At 41.2% G+C, this 23,900-nt stretch overlaps 1 protein-coding gene across 11 annotated transcripts in view; it reads left to right on the top strand.

The window, feature by feature from the left end:
• RAPGEF2 (Rap guanine nucleotide exchange factor 2) overlaps nucleotides 1-23,900 on the top strand; it is a 2,418,607-nt gene that overhangs the window by 1,337,631 nt on the left and 1,057,076 nt on the right. For 10 of the 11 annotated variants that reach the window (XM_044062055.1, XM_044062064.1, XM_044062056.1 and 7 more), the window contains exon 7: nucleotides 6,201-6,218. The exons of the other annotated variant lie outside the window; for it this stretch is intronic. In XM_044062055.1, the coding sequence (XP_043917990.1) occupies nucleotides 6,201-6,218 (18 nt within the window). The remainder of the gene's footprint in view (nucleotides 1-6,200; nucleotides 6,219-23,900) is intronic. 11 annotated transcript variants of the gene reach the window in all.

Genomic DNA, 23,900 nt, shown 5'->3' on the forward strand with positions numbered 1-23,900 from the left:
ATCTGAGCTACAGGCCCGGGGTGTATTCTGTAATTTAATCATTTGTTTTGTGTCTGCATGGCTGTGTGATGAAAATTACATTAAATCTGTATTGTTTATCACTGTTTTAACTTGGTTTACCTTCCCAGTGCTTCTGATTCAGTTTCATGTCGGCCTGCTTTTTTTTTCCCTTTCTCAGCTTCTGGTCAGTCTTTACAGTATGAGACTGTTCCTCTCCCTATGCTTTAAAAGACTTTCTTGCCTTACCATTTAGGGGTGTCAGCTTTACTGTTGCTGTGAAATCTTTATTGCTTTGTAGTCAATGTCAGTTATTTATGCTTCGTCTTTTGTTAACTTTTGGCATTAGTCATGGATAGTGAAGTATTTTTGAAATGTAAATGTGATCACAACATACAGCCTCTGGACAAATGCTCTTTCAGTGCATAGTACTTTGAGGAAAACATTTTGACACTGCTTTGGAAATGTGTGATTAAAATGGAGGAAAAATAGTAAAAGTTATTTAAGATTGCAAAATGTCTCTCTTCCTGCTGGAGATTAGCATCAAATGCCACTTATTCAGTTGCTAAATTGGTTAAGGCCGAACCTTTTCTTTAACTGATAATGTAAATCAAGATAATGGGCTCAAAACCATCAGCAGCAAGATTGCTTATGTTCCCATCATAGCTATGTCCAGATTTTTTGCCTCATGTTTTTTGGCCAAATCATTGAGGATTGAATTCACTAAATAAAGACAGATGTGAATTTCAGACTCCATGTACATCGGAAAATGCATTGTAACATGAAATGTTTTATTCTAGCAACTTTCTAAGTTAAAGGGGTAACATTTAAAATATGTACCTATTTTTGGCCCTTGGCCCCCTATTATTTTTACTTTTCTCCAGATTTCTTGTGCTAAAAGGTTGAGAGGTATGGTTCCCATCTGTCCTTTCACTAAAGACATTACACAGTTTGTGAAGCTCCTTATGAGTGTCCAGCAAAAAATGTCTGGTGCCTCATCCCCTTTTGGTTTTAGATGGATAGTATTGCTTTATCACTTCCTACATTTCCACAGGTATTCCTTGTTTTCTGTACTGCGCGCCCCCCCCCCCCCATATCTTGGCTTCAGTCTGTCATGCACCATTTTCAACACTGTTTTGGGGGGCATCAGTCTTTGATGAAGTCTGCATATTGCTGTTGATGTCAGTGGGTCCTGTAGTCATTGAGTTGGAGGTCAGGCTCATCAGGGATTTTGTTGATCTCACTAGTGTCAGTCTCCAAACCTTTGGAGTTGAGGCCAATTGTAATGGGATTGATAAGTTTCTCAGTCACAGTGCTAGAAACTGATTCAGATTTGAGCTTGGTGCTGAGTCTCTCTATATCATTGTCGGTCTTGGAGGACTTTGGCTTTTGACAGTTGAGGCTAATGACCTTAGCCTTGAACACTGTGTTGATGTTGACACTGTTGATGCAGACATATTTGCATATGATATCCTGGAACTCACCACAATTTTTTTTACTTTTTAAACATCTTTATTAAATCTGCATAAATTGAGTAATGAGATGGATACATACACATTAACAGAAAACAAACAATTACAAACCCTTTTCATTTTTCACACTACATAATGTTTTCACTTTCAAAATTCTCTTTTCTAAAATTCAGTCATTCCCAACATTACATAAATTTCTCAAGTTCTGCCTTCCCTGAAATTTCACTTTTCCGCCTTAGGTACTCTGCATGCATTGTTTCCATAAATTCCATTTATTTCTATGTAGTTTGCTACCTCCCTTTAAAGATTGCAGCTCCAATTCTTTTCCCTCTTTTACAACATTCAGTACTTTAGCTATGGTTGGTTTAGATTTTGATGTCCATTTTCTTGTAATTGCTTTTTCAGCAGCCAGTAACATTAAACTTAGTAAGACAATACTATAGGTTCATAGGTAAGTGCTAGGCTATTGGCCCTAGGGGCCAATACAAGCCCAGCCAAAAGAGTTCCCTGGCTTTCGCCACCCAAGAAAATGATTTTCCTGTGCACCTGTCGAGCAGAGCCACAGCAGTGATTCCCGGGGTGAATTTCCTATTACACATCCAGTTGTCAAGATTTCTCTTAAAGAGGGCTAATGAGGAGCTTTGCTTGACATGAATGGGCAGCCTATTCCAGAGCAGGGGAAGTCTCAGGGACAGGAATCTATCCCTCCAGCATGTTCTGTTTATTGTGGTGACAAGGTTTAGGTCTCTGAAGCATGTGGCTCGGAGAGATTGGGATTTCTTTGTGTAGCATGTCCATCAAGTTTGGGTTAGACATGGCTTTGTACGTTAGGCACAAGTCACCTCGGAATAGGCGATATGTGACAGAGTAGACCTGGAGTTTTTTTTGCGATGGTCGGCGTATGGCATCTGTCTGAGGCCAGTAATTCTCTTAGTGAGGTATTTCTGTGGCCTTTCCAGCTTTTGCAGATGTCTTGCGAGTTACATGCCAAATGGGGCATTGTACTCTATGATGGGTCTAATAAGGGATGAGTAGAGAGGAACGATGACCTCTCTTTTTCTGGAGGAGAACCCCTTTGTGATGAGGTGTGTCATGCAGAAGGATTTTCTGACTACTGTGGCGACATGATTATCAAAGGAGAGACTACTATCCACCTGTGTCCCAAGGTCTCTTATCACACTTTCGGTGTTTAGTAGGCTACTGCCTATGTGGTAGTTTATGGGTGCAGTATTTTTACCAAAGGGGATGACAATGCACTTCTTGGCTTTGAGCTTTAGGCCATGACTTTGGCACCAAGCATCAGTCTCAGTGAGGCCTCCTTATAGAATGTCCACATCCTTAGGTGAATCGATTATGGCTCCTAGTTTGCAGTTGTTTGTCTAGGTATTTCAGTTTCTATATCCAAGCACAGAAGAATCATTTCCTTAGTTACAATAGTTTGATTCATCAGCATTTCTGACACAGCACCCTGTAGGGAATTTTTGAAATCTGTCAGTTTGTTTCTCAGAAACATATTCCCAATTACTCCTCTCTTTCGTATCACACCCCCAGCATTTATTGTATACCTGAGGAAAACGTTTCTGAAGTCTGCTAGAGGTATAAAAATACTTCTTTTTTTCAGGCTGCAATAATGCTATATTTGTTGCAAAATGCTTCCATCTAAATGCAATCATGGCGACACTAAGACATACCGATGATGTTTAATTACAGTTTAACCGTTAATCTGAAGTTATGAAAATTGTCTTGTAATGTCATATGGTTCTCTGTCAAGTGTACTAGTCCTCATGCGATAGAAATATTGCAGTCATTTGAGTTTGAGACCTCTGATAATAGCAAATGGAGTCTGTTCTTGTGGAACTTAAGACTGTAGTCAACTTTTAACAGCATTAATGTTCACTGGTAATATCCTTCCTTAAAAGGTATCAGTTTTCCTATATGGTACATGTCCAGCCTTTCTTCCTCTGGTCCCTGGGAAATGTTGGTCAGCAGTGCCCTTCTTTGGAATGCTTTGTCCTTGTGCTAAACAAGAACACTGTTTTCAAGGGAGACCCAAGGTGATATTCATACACTCTGGGAAATTTGACATACTTAACAGGGAAACTCTCTTGCTCTTTTTGATTAGTGCAGTAGGGTCATTTACATCTTCCTAAACTACCATCATCTCAGGTAGGTTGAAACTGTTTAACGGCTCATCCAGAGGCTGGCCAACACATTAGTGCAGCATCCCCTTATGCTGCACTGCAGTGTTAGTAATGGGAACTAAATCCAAGCATCTTGACTGGACAGTGAAGCCACACTATTTCTCTTTTCCAGCATCAAAGGAGTGTGTGCTGTCTGCTGTGACACCGATAGTGACAAGGGCATATTATGTAGGATATTGAGTGGGGGTGGTGGGACAGATCAGCCACTAGGTAATAGATTAAACTTTCAGATGCCAAAGCAAATCTGACTAAATCAGCATGTCTTGGATTATGGATTAAGAATAATCAAAAGTTAGTGGAGCAGACTAGAAGCCAGCTAAAAGCTGATTTCAGAGGGTTACTTCTTGAAGTGGTGCTGTACCAGAATAGCTAAGATTGAGAGATAGGATACTTGAGCAGTGGGTAGCATAGGAGGGACACTTTGCGAGGGACAGTCCCTCTTTGGGCAGTTGTGTCCTGCAAAAAAATTGGAAAAATGGCAAATATCCTGAGATTTCAGGGCAAACTTATTTCCTATAATTTATTTAATAGTTGCATAAAACAATTATTCTGTATCTGAAGCACCTAAATGTTATATGAAACAGAATAAGCAACTAAATTGCTACAAGAGTAAGCTTTTATTTAGGCAAAAAAGTGAAGCTCTGTCCTTTGTACTGGCCGTGGGTATGTTTTGGCCTGCAAAATCTGATGTTTGTACCACAGTTGTCCCACTTTGGGCATTTGAAAAGGTGGCAACCCTAGGGTAGCACAGAAAAGAAAAAAATAGTCTGGTAGATATGAATAAGTAGTCCCCTTGTGCTTTGGTTTTGGTACCCCATTTAATGAATCTTAGGAGCAGGCGGTTGATTAAAATAATTCGACTTAATACTTTAAAATAAGCTTCAGGATCTGTTCTATTTGTAGTACAGTATTCAACATCAAAACTTGACTAACTTCTGTTTTGGTTGAGTAATGGGGCCTTGATGTATAGTATTTTGGAACTTCTTGCTGTAAACCCAGAAAAAAATTAAAACTTTCCATCTTCTATAATACAGAGGCTCTGCAGCAGTTTAAAAATGTATTTGTCTTGGGGAAGGGGCTATAAATAAGATCTGTGGGTGCTGAAACAAAACGGATCATTCTTATCATGTTCTAATTGAATATTGAATCTATTCAGACTTCACACTGGCACTTTATCAGCATGAGGTCAGCATAGGACACTTGCTCCAAAGATATTATTGAGGCTAGTTTTCTGCACAGTTTTTTCAGCACTTGGAACTCTTGTGAGAAACGGTGGTCTTTATAGTGCAACATGTGGGCCGTATTTACACTAAAACTGAACATACTTCTGAGTCTGTTGTTAAATGCTAAAACGGGCCTAATTTGTGTCTGTGAAACATCCCCTCTGTGTTAACCTTATCCCGATACCACAGAGTACCCCAGAATGGTAATCGGATCATGTAACACATAGAGGAAGAAGGGACAGATCATTTTATTTCTGCTGCTTTTTACCCCTGTTGCCTGCTGACATAATGACCTCCCTCAGCTAGTCTGCCTATTTGTTCCTGTCATCACTGGAGAGAGGAGTGTTAGCTGATGTGGTGGTTTGAGATTTTTTTTTTTTTTTTAACTTCCCCTGCACCCATCCTGCAGTAACCTATGGATGGAGTATACAGAGGATACCAGCACTATTTCACCCCTCCCTTCTGCAAGAGGATGATTTCAGGACCACACACACACACATACTCACAAGGAGGTAAAGCATGGTTGTTTCCCCTAGTCTCTACTAAGGATATCAACTTGTTCTGTGTGCCCCGGCACACATCTTCCTTATGATGGGCACTCCTTGTTTATGCCACCGAGTGTCTGAGTTACTACTCAAAATGTGGTCACATGGGACTTAGTTAAGGCTTTTGCTCATTTTGCCATCAATACAGGACTTTTTTTTTTTTTGCTTCATGGAACATAATTAAATTCTTTCCCTTCCACAAGAAAAGCTATTTTAACAACTGTGGCACTTTGCTTCATTGCAGGTAAGACTTTTTTTTGATTATTATTATTATAAAGACAGTTTTCCACATGCCAGTGGCGCTGTAATCAGATGTGTCGCTGATAGATTATTTTGAAAGAAGACTGAAGTAGATGGTAAATCTTAATGTAACAAATTGAAGATGACACTTGATACAGTAAAAAGCTGATCATGAAGTAAATTGTTTAGAGTAGGTGTTGCTGGCATACATACTTATGGATGGATGGCTCCGCCCAGCTGTTTTCCTGTGGCATTCCACAATTAGAAGAGAAGTGTACAGAACTGCAGTCATTGACACTGAATATGCTTGATACAAACTGCATGAATCCTGCTTTGCACAGAATGCTGGTGAATGTTTGGGTTTTTATTTGCATGGCTTATGCAACATTTCTGCTTACATTGTAAAGTTACTTAAACCTGCTTTAACAGTAGTGTCACAGTATAGCAGTGAATTTCCGCATGTCTGATAATTTTCATTTTTTCCTTTCCCCTCTATGGCATTCATTTCATTTTGGCCCGCAGGAATGCACTAAACCTCAGGTATTGTAACTGTTGTGTGTCAAACCCGCTAACAGTAACTTGTTCACTCGTAAAGTAGCACAGTGACTAATTCTGTCTTTAAACTAATTCTACTTTGTGATTAAATATGTCTTGTTTCAGTGTCTGTAATTTGCTAATTGTGCAGTTCTTGTTTTATGGCTTGAACTTGTCAGTGTGCTCTTTAGAGGTGTCTTCTACTGAAACAAGCAAGCACAAAATTCATACACCTTTTATTTGTTAGCTTGTAGACTAGTTGAGTGTAGACGTGCATTGCAAAGTATTTACTTTTGGTAAAATAGTGATTCTGTGTGCTTAGTGTTTGAATGTTTCTGCACAAATCTGAATTGACTTTATGCCTACTTTACAACCGTACTGCTCTTACTTTTTGAACAAGTATGTGGTTTGACTCTCGGCTATTTTAAGTCAATGCCCAGATGTGTACACCTAATGATGGATGAGTAACATTACCACAGGAAGCGACACTTTCCACTTGCTTGATGAAGTCTTTCATTGTTTGAACGACTGAGGATAGATACCACAGCAGTCTTATAACAAGCAAAGGGCTGCCTATTGTAAAACACTGTAGCTGTTAAGAAAGTGAACTTCACTTATGAGAAACTTTCCATAAATTCTGCTTGTATCAACACAGATGGATGCTCTACGTAGATAGATCAGTGTTCCCACTACATGTTTTGGACACTGCTTTTTACTTGGCAGGGACTCTGTAGCAATGCGACTTGGTAAGAAACTCCCTTGGCTTGGTGTATTTCAAAGCCACCTCAGTGTTGGATGCAGCAGCATTCATTCCTGGGATGACAGTGGCATGTACTGTTTACTCACAGTGAGAGTATTTTCTCAAGATCAGAATTAATTCACTCTGTACCGTGTAAGGGAGTGAATAACAAAATGTTTTACTCACATTTCTTTAGAAAATACACTTGAAATTCCTCAGTGAAAAATCAGATCAGTATTTTTTAATGTAATGTGGTAGTTGCACAGCATTCATAAATGCCAGCTTCAGGAGCCTAGTTCTTCATAAAACGTATGTGGTAGTACACAAGGTACTTTACTTTCCAAGTTTCACAGTATATGACCTAGCTCTGTTTTGCTTGCTGCACTACAAAAAGGAAAGAAAAAAAGGCAAAGTTAGCTGCATTTATACACAGCATTAGCTGTGTCGTTAGTGTTTTTAATAAAATAAATATTGCAGAGTTGAGATTACTCTGCAGAAATGTGTGTAATGTGAGTGCGTTTCTAATTGAGATTTAGGAAAGTTTGTTGTTGGAATGTGTATGTGCTAGTGGAGATCACTTTGAATCTTGAGAGTTTAAAGTTTTCAGTGATTTTGGCAAACATGGGGCTTAATTTTTAGAATTTTATTTGTTTAATTTTTAGAATTGTTATGCACTCTATGTGGTGCTTTAATCTACTTAGTGTTAACAGTTTTATAATTATAATGTAAGCCAATCAATTCACTTAGATCTTAGTTGATAACTGCCTGCCCTCCACTGTGCTTAATCAGGAAGAACTCAAAGATGCGTATGACCAGTATCCATGGCCGAAGTGATTATTTAATGCATGACATCTTATAACAGTAGCTGAATGAATAATGGCTGCTGCTCAGATTAGCAAAGATGTTAACTGAGCACCAGTCTCTATGAATTTCTGATTCACTTTTATAAAACAGTAAAGAAAGAAGAATTCCTTTTCCATTTAATTTCAAGGGACCATCACTGTGTGTGCTCCCCCCTTAGACTTTGGGCCATGCCTATGAGAAACATGTCTGAAGGGTGCTTAAAAAAGTTCACAGCTCCACATCAGTAAGCAATTAGTTTTGAGTGTTTTTAAATGTTTAACATGGTAGCATCGTGTAAAAGGATGGTATGTACTAACTACTGAGGGCACATCCTGTGAATTGGGTAAACAATTTCAGCAACAAAACAGTGTGTCATTACTTTTCCATGGTTAGCCAGGCATGTCACATGCTGTGGGCATTGTGACACGACATGACCCTGGGAATTAATATTGCAGTGTATTTCTTTGTGGCTTTATTTTGCTTCAAGAGCTATGTAGTTTCATTGTGTTGCAGAATCTACAAAGCAGAATCTACACAGTTGTTTCTGCTGTGGTCCCCTTGATGCCATTCAATATATTTGAATAATTTAGTCAAAACAAAGAAAAACAAAATATCTATCATGACTAACTAATTATTGCATTTATTTTGTTACTTTATATTCAAGTTCCCAGTTTTGGAATGTCAAATGATTCTTGTTGTTTAGACATTTGTTTCATTGTAAAAGCAGTTTAATATAATGGTTTTGAGTTTATTTGCATATGTAAAATTATGTCCACACATCTACTGCACCTTAATGATCGCTGAGGATGCAGAGATGTATTTATTCCAGTGTACTGTTAAGTTAATCATGTCAGTCTTCTGTGCATTGGATGTAAGAAAAATGACTGAACTGTGTTGTATATGGACATTTCTTCTGCAAGGGTTCATGCATTTAGAAATGTCTTTTATTTCAGACAAAAAGAAGGGTGGTTGTCAGAAACAGTGGGCTCTTTCTATGCTGTACTGCAAATACAGCAGTGCACTTTTGTGGAAAGTGGCAGTTTATTTTAAATGACAGCAGCCGTAAAATACAATTATCTTTGTGTCATCTTGACTGCATGGATAAGATACTGCTGTCACAGTTGATTGAGACCGAATGTGAAAAATGAGAATTTGTTGTTTTCCTCATAATATCTGCTTGTGTGGATGCAAGGCTCTTTATACACAGTTCCCCCCAGCAGCAAGAATTTCCATTTTTTATTAGAATGGGTCTCCTCATTTGTAAATCTGTCCAGCAGTTGAATTAGTCTCACATTCTTAACTTAGGAGGTGCTTTAGCACGACCAGCATGACCTGACTGCTGTTTCCATGTAGTGTGTTCGTACTGAAGGTAGTGGTGGTAAGGGTTGTTCTGTACTCTAAATCTCTGCAGTTTTTATTTTTACTTCCTGTTGCATGACAAACAGTAGCATTTCTTATGGTTTCAAGATGACAAATACTGAGAGTATAAAATAAAGCCAGAGTGCAGAGCTGCTTTTATTTACCAATGCACTGTCAGATTAAAGAACTACGTATCTGTGTGTATTCCCTGTACATATTTCAGTCTAGGGGAAGAGAGCTATTGACTATCATGTTGCTTTTCATTTCTTGCAATCATGCTGTACTGTTATATACATAAATACAATGCACGTGTGTGTGCTTATGTAGCTAGTTCTGTTTGATAACTGTAAATAGGGAATGCCAGAAGTCTGGTGTATAGAACAAGAAATGTTTTGTACTGTTGTAGGTCTATAAAAGATGTCATAACACAAGTTCTCTAATGCTACAGTGCAAGGTATTTTATGGTCATACAACCGGGACTTCCATGTATTCTATTTGACTTCCTTGTGTGTATGTTTTTATGTTGGACTCGTGCTTTCCAGTGTCTTCTGTGAACTAAATTAATTGCCCAAATTTCTACTCCGTAGGACTTCAGTTAGTTTGCTTAGGTTTATAGGAATGGAATGCCTCTAATAGCTTTGACTCGTATTATGTTTTAAATTTTAATCACAACTTTTGTTCATAGGTTCATAGGTTAGTACTAGGCTAACTGCCCCTGAGGTCCATTTTAACCCTAGCCAATTACCCCATGTGAGGATTAAATCCTCTACCTTGCGTCTTTAAGGTAAGCATCTTAACCATTATACCAGTAAAGGCAATTCATTTGTTCATGTGCTTCAGTAGATTTGTGAGAGCTATGTTAGGATTTGTTAGTTTCAAAGTTTCATTTTTATATAGTTTTTTTTTTTTTGTCTGTTTTGCTGTTTTCTAATTGTCTTGTTTTGGTTAGTGTTTTACTTTATTATTTAAAATGTTTAGGTTCATAGGTTGGTACTAGGCTATTCACCCTAAGGCCTATGCAAGCCTAGCCATAACAATTCCCTGGAAATTTCTTCCCACAATATTTGCTTCTCTGGGCCCCTGTCTAGCAGGGCGACTGACCTGATCCCCAGGGTGAATTTCCTATCTCCCATCTAATCATCAAGGTTCCTTTTGAAGAGGGCCAATGAGGTGCTCTGCTTGACCTGTATGGGCAGTCTGTTCCAGAGTATGGGGAGTCTCTGGGTCAGGAACCTATCCCTCCAGCATGTTTTGTTCATTGTGATGATAAGGTTTAGATCCCTGGAGCGTGTGGCTCTGAGGGATTGGGATTTCTTTAAGTGGAGCATGTCCAACAGCTCAGGGTTTGACATGGCCTTGTATGTTAAGTAGAGATCATCTCTGAGTAGACAATATGCCACAGAGTATAGCTGGAGTTTTTTTTAGACGGTCGGCATATGGCATCTGCTTTAGGCCTGTGATTCATTTAGTGAGGTATTTCTGTGGCCTTTCCAGCTATTGCAGATGTCTTGTGAGGTACATACCAAATGGGGCATTATACTCTATAATGGGTCTAATGAGGGATGAGTACAGTGGGGCAATGACCTCTTTTTTTCTGGATGAAAAGCCCTCAGTGATGAGGTGTGCCACATAGAAGGATTTCCTGACTGTTGTGAGGATGTGGTTATTGAAAGTGAGACCACTGTCCACTTGTGTCCTAAGTCTCTCATCACACTTTCGATGTTTAGTGTCCTGCCACCTATGTGGTAGTTCATGGGTACATGTTTTTTTCCAAAGGGGATAACTATACATTTCTTGGCATTAAGCTTGAGCCCATGGCTCTGGCACCAGGCATCTGTTTCTGTAAGGCCCTTTTGTAGAATAATCCACATCCTTTGGGGATTCAATAATGGCTCCCAGTTTGCAGTCATCTGCAAACTTTGTTAGCCAGAGTCCCTTAGTGTTGGCCTGTACTTCGGAGAAATAGATGCCAAACAAGAGTGGTCCCAGGACTGAACCCTGAGGTACTCCACTTGTCTGGAGCTGGATCCTTTTACAGTCTGGGTTCTGTCAGTAAGCCAGTTGGCAACCCATCGAGTGACGTAGGGATTTATGCCCAGCTTAGTAAGTTTATCTATGATTCCAGAGTGGGGGATGGTGTCGAAGGCTTTGGCAAGGTCCAAGTTGTCAGCCCGACGCCCAACCTTCAGCGATAAGGTTCTAATAAGAACAAATGTGGTTTGCAGGGGTTAGGTTTAGGTGAGCTTTTTTTTTTTTCCCTGTGGTTGCTCTGTGTGAATTGTCTTTTTATATTGCAGTGAATGGGAAGTACGGTCAGTGTTTGTCATTTCCTTTTCTACAGTTAAAGTGTATGTTTCTGTTCTTAGAGGCTGGTGTCAGAAGACAAGTGTGTTGTGGAGGATGTCACTCTCTCTCATGTATTTTCTGGGTGTAAACTTTAGTTTTTAGTATGTCTGCTTTAGAGCATTTTAAGTTTGTTGATGTCTTCAACCTGTAGATAAATTCTGACATCTTCAACTTGTAACGGTTTTTAAATATTTACACAGTGTGCAAGGTGGTGGTACAGCGGTAGTGTTGTTGCCTCACAGCAAGAGGTTCTCCTGTTCGATTCTCGACTGGAGTGCCTTCTGTGTGGAGTCTGCATGTCCTCCCCGTGGTCGAGTGGCCTCCGAAAGACATGCGTGAATGGGCATGCCTTCGCTGAAGGTTGGGTGTCGGGCTGACAACTCTGCACCATAAAAATCTACTGCCAGTCATTAGCGGACCGGAGTTCCGCTGTGGCGAACCCTAACCAGGAAAAGCCAAAAAGACAAACAACACAGTGTGTAAGGTAACTGTTTTAATCACACTCAATGTTTGTGGTCCAAGGTGAGAATAAGTGTTTGTGTACTACTGTTTATGTATTTGCAGATATGTGTATAAATATTTGCTATCTTCTGGGTGGTTCTTCAGATTTTCCAGTCCATTGGCCATTCAAGTAACTAATAGTACATTCAAGATATCCTAAGGTCTAGTCACTGGGATAGATTGGACGTTTTCTGAAGTTGAATTATATTTTCTTCCATCCCTCTCCTCATATTTGCAGGCACACCTTGTTTTTAATACAGCAGTTTACTGGCCATAGACAATTGGAGGGATGAGAAAAATTTCTTAACCTGTTTTTCAGGTTAACTGTAGAGCTGGATGCAGTGAGTCAGCCGTTTGTGACGGGAGTGGCAGTTATCATTATGAATAGATCCCACTTTGCCTTATTCTGAAGTTTTGGGTATAATGTTTATCGAGCCTGGCATCCTATAATGTTTAGTTTGCTATAGATTTAATAAAAAAAAGAGGAAGGTGATGTGTGCATATTTGTGATGTAGTGCTGTGCATGTGCTGTATTTTGTGATACAGCCATGCAAATGCTCTGGTGCCAGCTTCTTAGATATTCCAGAAATGATTGCACCTGCTGCAGGGCCATCTGTAGAAGGATGCATCACCAGTGAAGCATTGCAGAGTTGCATACATACTATACAAATGATAGGGCCTTGTTAGGTGTGCTTATATAAAATTTTCCTTAGTTTATGACTAATCTTCTGAATACTGTGACTTCATAAACCATTTACATTTCATGATGCATCATGCAACAAAAATGGTTATTCAGCTGTACAAAAATGTACTTAAGCTTATGCCACAAATACAGCTTACACTGGCAGCATTTTCTTTGGGTAGAAACCCTCAGCTTTTTTTATTTTCTGAACGTGTAACATTTGTGTAGTATGCTTTTTAACAGATTTCTTTTAGGAAAAATGTTTAGGCTAGCAGAAATAGTCCTGATTCAACTTAGTTCCTTTTTTGCAGGTACAGTTACTGTAGAAATAGTTTACCAGTGAATTGCTTAAGGATTTATTTTGAGTATTGCAGTGTTTTTAAGTCAAGACACAACATGTGGCTTGTGTGTACAGCATGTCTAGGTAAATTCTTTTAGCATGACCCATCTGTGTACCTGTAGTACATCAGTCTATTTCAGTCTGAACTTCATTTAATTTAATTCATAGTTTCATTTAAGGAAATACCTCATTCAGAGTCACCTTTAGGTGAAGAATTGTTTTCATATGCAAAGAATTGTCAGACCCCAGGGGCCTAATGGATAGGTTACTGGCCTCCTAAGCCAGGGATTGTGGTTCAGTTTCTATCTGGGGTGATATAATCTTGATTCAAGTAGAGCTTTTCCCTTTGGCATGTACCTAACCAAGCATTTGCAACAGTTGAAATGCCCTCAAATGCTTTTCACCAGGAGAATCCAGGGTATGAATACCCTGTCCTGTGTAGATCACCTTAAGGCCCTCACATTTTACTCAGTGTCCTATAGGTTTCTGTGAGGTGGTCTTTGCCTGGCATATAAGGCATCCTCAGACCCAGCTCTGATGGACCTCTTGTACATCTGGAAAACAAAGAGCACCAGGGGCAGTAGATCCAAGGACCTGTACTTTGCCTGCAACATAAAATATGCTGGAGCGACAGATGTTTGTCTCGGAATCCCTGCACTGTGGAACATATTCCATCTGTGTGAATTGCATTTATCCCTGACCCTTTTTAAGTGAAACCTTGATCACTGTATTCACCCCTGGTCTGACCTACATGTCTCTGATGGACTGAGGTCAACTGTAAGTTAACTAATCCCAAGCTAAGATACCCCTCTCCCCCCACTGATAACCCTTAACTACCTCCTTGGTAACATACCCCTAGGCATCCAAAAAAAGCTTGGTTGGGCACGGCTAGGCTGAAAATGATCTTAGTGGTTGATAGCCTAATATAAACCTTTAAACCTGTGAGCATTGCTATTAAAGTGTGACCCACCACCACAACCACACGCACACACTGCAAATATCAAGTAATATGTTTCTTGACCTACCTCCCACACACACACACACTGCAAATGTCAATTTGTTATAGAGAAACATACTGTGGAGGCTCTGCAGTAGAACTTTTTTTTTTTTCTTTTAAGTAAAAATTTCAAGGAGTACAAAGCCATCTCAAGCTACTGGACAGAATCATTGTCTTGGAAGTATTACAAGGAAGTAATTTTTCACCAAAAATGAAAGTGGATGATAGGAGTACTTCCTTCCAGAGCAAAAAGTAAATTCAAAAACGTTGAGGGAATCCAGGAATGCAGAATACGAACAGTTTTTGAGAGGGTTGGGTAAAACTACAAAGCGAGATCTACAGCTGATGCCTTGTACACTTTGTTCCATTTGTGCTTTATTATTATTCTCAAATTCTCTTATTTTATAGTGTGATTTTCAGAGTCTCTCTCTGGTTGTGCAGCTGGAATTGAGGTGTCTTTTTTTAAGCCACATTGAATGCTTCAGTTTACCATTGCTTTGAGAATATGCATGTGCCCCACTCAGATCACTTACTACTTAGTACAACTGTCTGCTAAAGGTCACACCATTTTACAAGCTAAGCATTTACGGTTGTCCACTATATAGTCTTTACCTCTTTGTTTCCTTTAAGTCAGACTGTCTAAATCACTTTCCATTTTAATACAGACACATGACATCTTCACTGTTTATACAGTACTTTTTATTTTCAAGTTCATTGTCTGAATCATATTTTGCAAAGTCAGTATAATGTCTTTCTTATCTGCTGTCTGAGCTGGCATCTAGTATCATCAATATTAACCCTACTTTGCCTTCCATGAAAACCTTTGCAGCATTCTAACTACTACCTGCTTTGAACATTTGTTGTTGCTCCAAGCATTCCACAATATTAGCCAGCAACTTCTCCATTGTATCTGACTGACAGTCAGTCTCTACCATCCATTTACATTATTCTCAATGGCAATCCATCATTTTTAAAAAAAATCAACAGTGTTTTTGCATTTTTTATTTATTTTGTCGCTGTTCTTTCTCCTCACTTACCCCCATTATAGACTTCCATTTCCTCAGTACAGCTAGTCTTTGAAGGGGAACAAAGTAGCACCTCCAAACAAAGAGCAGGGGAATTTATGGGTGTGCTGCACAGACTGTCACCACTGGTATAAAAAACATTGCACGTCTTCCCTGGAATCAAGCCAAAGTCATAGTGGTATTAAGCTAGTCAAACTACAAAGTAAATGAATTAAAATAAAAAAGTGCTACACAGAAGACCAGTAGTCAAAATATAGTGTTATGTTTGTCTATATAGTGCATTAAATGTCTTAGACAAAATAAAGGTAATTTGCAAACAAGTGTGAAAAGTCTGAGTTTTCCTTTAAGGAGGAAACAAACAGCTAGTACAAGATACAAAAAACAAGTTATGTTTTGCTACATGATTTTTGAGCAGGCACCTAACCTACATGTTACTGTGTGCAAGTAACTTGGCTGTCTGTCGGAAGTGCAAGCTCTGATCCTGAGATTCTCAACACAAATGCTGGAACTCACTGTTGCACATTTAAAGATTTTTTTTGTTTCCGTCTTTGTCCCCGAGCACCCTCGGGAATGGGGTCTATTTAACCAGGTTTGTACTTTTTACATTTGTTAACTTCAGGATTGCTGTGTTAGATATTGCAACTTCTGACTTCATATGTATTTATTTATTGTGTTTGATAACTGATTAGGTGGACTAGTCATCGGACCCTTTTCAGCCATGACCCGGACCCATAAGGGTAACAATTTAGTACATAAAATATTCAGTATTCAGAGATCTCACACTAGTTAAAAAAAGCAAACTATTTACAGTACAGATTTGCAATAAGTGTTTTGAGTAAACAAATATTTGCAATGCAGATTATGACAACTGCAGTTTTACAAACTACATTTTGAATGCATAAATGCTCAGAATTTGGTAGTGACATGTTCATTTAGTAGCAAGTTTGCAGTGTATAATGGCAAATGCTTTTTGCTTTACGGTTGCCTGTACAAAAATATTCAGAAACATCACCCTTGTTAAAAATGTGTTTACAGTACATTATCAAAGTAACAAGAAACTATTTACACTTTCACTTCCACTATTCCAGTGATCACAATTATATTCTTTGGAATTTCAAAAGACATCAGTTTGGATAAAGTACATTGTGGACTTTTCCACACACTAATTTTGCAGCAAAATATGCTGTACTAAACTTTTTTTTTCCCTGGGATACATTGGAACTTATGATAACAGGGCGTTCCTTAGGAATGGCATAGTAGTATAAAGTGTTGGTTGATAAAGTAGTCCTAATGCACTTTCCTGTCTAACTCGCATATGAAGAGAATGTGAAAGTCAAACTGGGACAAAGTTTGAGGGGATTTTGTCATTTAGCTCAAGAAAGTAGTGGCATGGTACTAGACAGTCATAGCTACATTAGTCTGTAATGTCGCTTGATGTTAACGATGCATTATTTCACTGTCAAAATTAAAGCCATTGACTCATGTTTGCCTTTAAGGTTATAGTGCTGTTTGGATCTACAACAGTTTACAATGTAAACAGATCACAGCCTTCTGGACTTCATAGTCTAAATTTGAAGTACAAATGGCCAACTACTATCTTAAATATAGCTTAATATTAACAAGTGATCGCCTTAGTATAATTCAGAGGACAGAACCAGGGAAAAATCAGTGCATGTGGTGCGACACAAGTATAACGACTGAAATGTGTTCCTTGTTGTTGGCCAAGTTATCTGAATGCTGTTCTTTTAGCATATTAAAGGATGATAACACACCCAACTTGGCACTATTATCCATGGGTTTTTCAGATCTATATGGGAAATAACAGTAACGTGATAATATAGGTTGCCAGACAGTGAACATAACTTTCTGGTCCCACGATTTTACTTTATTTTTAAGTTACTGGTTGTAATTAATCAGTACATCACTTTTTATAGTAGTAATTATACTAAGCGCGACCAACCAGGACTGGAAATACAAAGGTTGTTTGTAATGTAATTATTTATAGTAATCCCAATCTCTAAAAATGCATCACATGAGTTGCTTTTCCTCCAGTCCTGGTCTGTGGCTCTTACAATTACAGTTAGTTCCAATGCTACTACTACTTTGCTATGTCTGAGTACAGTGAGTTCAAGTGTGATTTGCAACTCTGTGTGTGTGTTTATGACTGTAAGAAGGCTTTGACAAATCTAATTAGCCTGGCTGCTGTTGGACATCTGAAAGAATGAATGTCAAGAATGGAAATTATGAATGAATCCAGGATTGAATATATATGTTTGTGGAGAAATGGAGATTAAGACAAGGTAAAAGAAGAAAATGTTACAGCAACACTTATTTATTCCTGGGTCCGTGCAGTTTCATAATCTGAGGCACAGCATACAGAAAGTGTCTCAGAACTACATAGTTTCTACAAGACATGGGGCACAGAACTCAAAATTGGGCAAGTCTAGCAGGTCGGGAGAGGTACTATCCTTGATTCCATGCTGAAGCAGTTTGAGCTACTTACAGAAATGTGTGCATTTCTCAATATCATTCATTTTGTCACTTGCAGATCCATTTAAATGGATTGAATGAATTGCCTCGTTATGATTTATTTTTTCCCATTTCTAGCGTGAGATTAGACAACCTGCTTTTCAGCCCAGTTTAATAGTTTGGAGCACTGTGTAAGCAGCATGGCTTTCTAATCAGTCTTCTGTGAGGCAGTGAAATTACTTCCTGAAGTCCACATAGTTTGCATTCCATTCCCTCTATCAATACCTCTTCATTCACAGAAGACACTCTTCATTTAGTTAAACAGTGCTGGCAGTTTTCCACTTCCTTCATTTTACCACAGAGCAGGTTATCACACTGTGACACAGCAGTACAACATTCCCTTTCAGTACATTATCATTTGAGATGCATCATGCGCTTGGCATGTCAGTTTCTGCTTAGCACAATAGAGTAATTATCTGGCTTATTTGTCGTTGTGAATATTAATGGCATAAAGGGAAGTGCTTTATATGTTCTCCTTTTTTGTGGTAAATGCAAAAGATTGGGGTGCCTTTACTACTGGAAATCTTGCAGTCTGCAAAACCACAAATGTATTACTGCATTGGAAATGGGACTTTTTTCAACAGTCTGTATACTTTTCTCACGAATAGTTTTCACTTTGTGACATGTAGTAAAGTAGTTTGTATACAAGTATCATTACTTCACTGCTACACCTAAATGCAGTGCTAACAAGGCTGCTGTATTGTTAAAGTGATCAATTATAGAAGTTGGTGAAGAACTGAGTGGCTGCATGAACTCATTTTCCCGTTAGCCTTACTAGTTGGATTTCACATCTTCAGATTAGTCTTTCATGACTCTTTACTCCCGTTTAGATTTTTGGCATTATACTTTACTTGCTTATTCTTGCTTGGAACTGCCCATTTGTGCTAAACGTAGAGGATTATGAGCAGGTTAAGAAATAAACTTCGAATGAAGCTCCAGGCAAGTCTTGGTATCCATGTCCACAACACATAATAGAGTTTTGATCGAAGTGTGTGGAGCTGTATCTGTTCCAGGTACTACTAATTACAAGAAAAAAGTACTGGCTTTCAAAGTAATAAAGCACTTTGCTAGCATTGTCAAAAAGACTGTATAGGAGATTCTGATATGTCTGAAAAATCAGGGACACGTTACCAGTACAAACAGGCAGAAAGAAATCTGTTTTCTATTCTGCCAATGTCATTTGCTGTCCAAAACTGTCAGGTTTTACTGCCTAGCCTGATACCCAGTCTTTTTAGAGAGCACTTAGCATCTAAGAGCAGGTCTCAAGCTATAGAAACACTTAACAGATTTGTCTTTTTCCTGATATCAGATAATAATCACTGAGCTCTGATTATGTAAACCTGCTAACTGCATTTTGCTTTAACTCAGGCAGGCATTTTTCAAGGACATGTTCCTGCATCTTACTTGGAAAACCTTACTTCTGCACTGGATTCATGGTAGCACATTTTATAGTAGTTTTCAGTTGTGTACTTTGTTTTCCAGAAGAAGCATCAGCCAGGCATATATGTTTGTGATAACATTTTGGTGGGCAGTTATAAGCTTAGGGACATATCTGAAGTAGCTGACTTCATTTGGTCTTCAACCTGTGGATTATGGATGTGGTACGGATCCGAGCCGGCAAGTTCCCGAGTATATGCTCCAAGCTCCTCCCCCTACCCATAATACACCACTACTCGTTTGCGATCAGCATTGTGATCTCTGAGCTCCGGATATCGTAAGTACTTACATTTTTTTCTGGTGATAGGATTTACATTTTGTGTTAGTTGAGTCAGGGTAGTTCCCCTCTCCCACCCCCTTTCGCTGTGTGTCATATTTTGAAGAGTTAAAAATAAAAAAAAAAGATAGTGATCCCTCCCCTTCCCATGTGTGTAGTCTATTAGGTAGTGTTAGACTGTGTTATGGCTGATCAGCCTAAACAGGTTTTCAGAAAATGCTCAGTGTGTGGCCATAAGTTGTCACCCGCCGATGGCCACACTCTGTGCATTGTCTGCCTGGGTGTGTCCCACCTTTCTGTGGATTGCGTGGGTTTTAACCTGTGAGCCCTGAGGGACCACAGGGCTAAACTTGTTTTAAAGGGCCTCCTCCCTGCCACTGAGGCGGCCACTTTTTCTCCTGCGGTAACAGCTGTGACCTCTCCTTCGGTTCCCATTACTAATTCTAGCTCTGTCTCTCCCACTCAGGCTGGGACTCACCGCCCCTCTTCTAGGCCTGAGGAGGGGATTCCAGTCATTTGAAAAAGCATGACACAAATCACAAGGCGAGTAACACAGGAAGAGGTCCCCGGATCATTCCACCCTAGCGGGGCCTCCTCCTAAGGTTCATGTTGCTTCTAGACCTGTCTCCCCTTGGTTCTGATCTCCACGTTTCTCTCTGGAGCCGGAGGAGCCGAGGTCTTCCTCCAGGGTGTCAGCACACCGGCTGGCTAGGTCGGAGTCCATGGCCTCATCGCGCACCACCCGTAGCCTCTCGGAGTTCAACATGGATAAGATGATGAGGCAGTTTATTCAGACGCAGATCCAGATGGGGATCCTCCCAGGTCCCTCTCACACCAGAGGTGGTAGCTCGCTTCCCTTCTTTTCACCAATTTCTCCTTCTCTGATACGACCGTCCGATTTAGAATACATGGATCTGAGGATTTTTGGAGTCAGGGCGTCGGCGCCGATGGTACTTGCTACCTCAACGCCGGTGGTTGTCTTGAGCTCATCGGATCCGACTAGTTTGGATCTGAGTGCCTCTCGGAGCCGTAGTCTGGGCATCGGATCCAAGGGGGTGGAGGTTTTCCTATCTGCTCCAGCTTTGTCAGATCCGGGCCATCCCCTTGGCATTCCGCCTCCTTCGGGACTGGCTCGGATCCACTTGTCGGACCCGGGAAGAGCAACCGCTGTGCTGGAGTCCTAGGCGGTCTGCTCTCCCTTGGCATTCGATGTAGTGGAAAGGGTTCGCTCCGTCGGATCGAGACCCCTGACAATTTTTTTGGATTCCGCCCTGACTCCCTCTGTTTGTGGTGCGACTCCCGTCATCTTATCTCGGGGGCAGCCAATGTCTGAATTGCCCCAGGCGGGTTCTCTTGAGGAACATCAGGCCACTTGCGTGCCCTCTCCGGAGAGATTCTTTGCAAGCATACATGCAAGAGAAGGCACTTGGACTCTTCCCCAGAGTCCCTCACTGAGGACACCGATTTAGAGGAAGGGAAGGTTCCACCAGGTCACCTCCCGAGGATGTCTCCTTCGGAGACATCATGGAACTATTCCACCAGCGTGGAGGTTGGCCACCCCAAAACCTTCCTTGGATGAGTCGGTGTTCCCGGAGCCCTTTAGCGTGGGCCTACTTCTGGGTGTCACCTCCCGCAGACCCTCTAGTGGATTTAATCACTTTGCGGGCTTGGAAGGAACTGGACACCGTGGAACCTATCCCAAAACGTCCAGACAAAATCTTAAGCCCCCCCTTCTGACAGACGTGCATGGAACAAGGGTTCCCCTGTAGATATGATGGTGGTAGTGGCCACCAAGACGGAACTGGCTCAAGAAAGTTCCTCAGTCCATCCCCCTGACCAAGAGCCCAGGTTGATGGACTGTTTAGGGAAGCATACGTATGCATCAACAACCTTCTCTGTAAGGGAGCTGAACTACTTGGCCCATGTTGTCCAACTGCAGCGCGACCTTGTCAAGGAACTCGCTGAGTCATCCCCTGGGTCCACTTTGCAGGAGGATAAGAACACTTTTTCCACAAGAATGGCCACCCTTACAGCTGTATCGAATACGTCCATGCGCCTTCTCTGGTATGCTACGGAGGGAGCGGCTAGGGCTGCTGGGTCCGGCATTGTCATGAGGTGCCATGCCTAGCTTAGATTGTGTCAATTCTCAGAGCCCTTCAAGGCATCATTTGCCCCTTACGACGGTTCTTCCCTGTTTGGCAAGACCATACGTGATACATTGGTCCAGAGTGAGAAGGACAGGAAGACACAGTCTGCCATCAGGATCCGCTTCTCTAACCCTCAAAGATCCTTTTCCCAGAATCAGCAAGGGCAAAAGAAGATGTGGTTCCAGAAGTCTCAGTATTCCTGGGACGCTCAGGAATTCGTCTTCCCCTAGAGGCAGAGGGGGTAAAGTCAGACGCCAGCATAGGGGCAGAGGGGGGGGGGGTCAGAGGAATTTTGGGTCTCAAGAACCATTCTCGGACAGACCCACGCAGCAATGCTGAGGGGTTGCCCAGCTGCTCTGCTCTGGAAGCAGTCAGGGGTCACCTGTCATTGCACCTGATGGCATGGGGAGTCCATGTCATCAGACGGTTGGGTGCTACGAATCATATCCAGAGGCTATACAATCCCCTTTGTGGTTCCCCCAGTACCATCCAAACACCTCCCGGACGTATTACCCGAGCAAAGGGAGGCAGTGGCACTAGAGGTTATTGAGCTGCTAAAGAAACGAGCCATCAAACCTAACCTCCGCAACCAGTTCGGATTCAGCATCTATTCCAGGTTCTTTTTGGTCCCAAAAAAGATGGACCTCAGGCCCATCCTGGACCTGTCAACACTGAACCTGTCCATTGCCAAAGAAAATTCCGGATGATCACGTTGCAGTCCATCCTGCTTTACCTGCAAGAGATAGACTGGCTGTGCTCGTTAGACCTCCAGGAAGCTTACCACCACATAAAGATACACAGGAGCTCCAGGAGGTACCTTCTGGCTGTGAGCCAAACATTATCAATTTTGAGCTCTACCCTTTGTCTCACCACAGCCTCCAGGGTATTCACCAAGGTTTTGGCAGTAGTAGCGGCTCACCTGAGGCTCCAGGTGATTCAGGTCTTCCCTTACCTGGACAATTGGCTCCTTGCCGCTTCCACCAAGAATCTACCTTGCCAAGCCAGGGACTATTTTCTACATCTAGCGGATCATCTAGGCATTACTGTCAACATTGCCAATTCTTGCCTACAACCTGTCCAAGTCAGAGTTTATTGGAGTACGGATAGACATTTTGCAGACAAAAGTCTTCCTAACCCCAGACAAAATTCTAAGTCTGAGGTTGCATGTCTTGACCATTGCTCACTCATCTCGGCCACCAGTGGAGACAGTGTTGCGAGCCCTCGGTTCTATGGAGGCCACGATTACACTTCTCCCATGCACCCGTTTGCACATGCGTGTTCTACAGTGGACTCTGGCAGTACAATGGTCATTGTTGGATCTTCCACTCAGTCACCCGATACAGTTAAGCAGAGCCTGCAGAATGTCCCTTTTGCGGTGGATGCACTCTGCGGATATTCTCAAAGAACGGCCGTTTCTCGCAGCCCTGACCCAAGCCACAGTGACCACAGATGCATCCCAGCTCGGGGGGGCAATGCTCGGGACGGGGCAGTCCAAGGCACGTGATCCCTAACTGAGACCAGCTTGCATATCAGTGCTCTACAGATGAGAGCGGTCCTTTTAGCGTTGCAAGCCCTTCATGCCTCTCTTCCTCTGGGAACGATTGCAATCCAATCCGGCAACATGTCAGTGGTCTGGTACATCAACAAGCAGGGAGGGACAAGATCCTACCCCCTTTGTTGCGAAGCCATGAGGGTTTGGGAATGGGCAATTTCCACCAGTCCCTTTCTAGTAGCAATGCATAATGTTAAGTTGTCTATCTCACCTTCATTCTTGCTGGATGGGTTCAGAGCCGAACCTCGGCTCCGACTCGGACTTTTACTAAAGCTCGAGAGCTATTTACCAGCTTGAGGCCTCCCCTTATCCTACAATGCTAGGCGTCAGATGCCCAGATCTCGTTTGCCGCTTCAACTACGAGGTTGCGTTTTTTACCAGCTCCAGGTCGTATAATTCTTTTATTACTTCTTATAGTCAGGATTGTTAAAAATGTTTAGATAGTTTTTGCTATTAGTTTAATCTAATCTTGTAACCCCTTTAGATCCCACTTAAAAAAACTTTTTTTCCTGTCATTACAGAGTTTTTCCCTGCCCTATTTAGGGTAGTGTTAGGCCTTTCTCTTCTTTTTATAATATTGTATTATATATATATACATAGATAATTGTTGTTAGTGTAACTGTTAGATGTTCATCGTGTTACCCTGCTGCAGTCATCACACTTGGGTTATCCTGTCGTCAGGCGGTCGGATTTCCAAAGTCTTGGTCCAACGTCGGTTGCTGTCGCCTCATCCCTGACGTCAGAGCGCCAGGGGTACATACATTGCAACCGACGCCATTTTCTTCAGTCTTTCTTGCCGTGCAGTGCCCAAAGCAGAAGCAGTTCGCAAGTGCCGGTCGGCCGACTCCTGAGATTTTCGAATTCGAATTTCAGACCAAAGTCTTCTATAAAGCTGAGTACCCCATTGGGGAAAC

Source organism: Protopterus annectens, chromosome 2.part1 (genome assembly GCF_019279795.1).
Source record: "Protopterus annectens isolate FY-2018-M chromosome 2.part1, PAN1.0, whole genome shotgun sequence".
In the NCBI taxonomy this organism is placed as follows: domain Eukaryota; kingdom Metazoa; phylum Chordata; order Ceratodontiformes; family Protopteridae; genus Protopterus; species Protopterus annectens.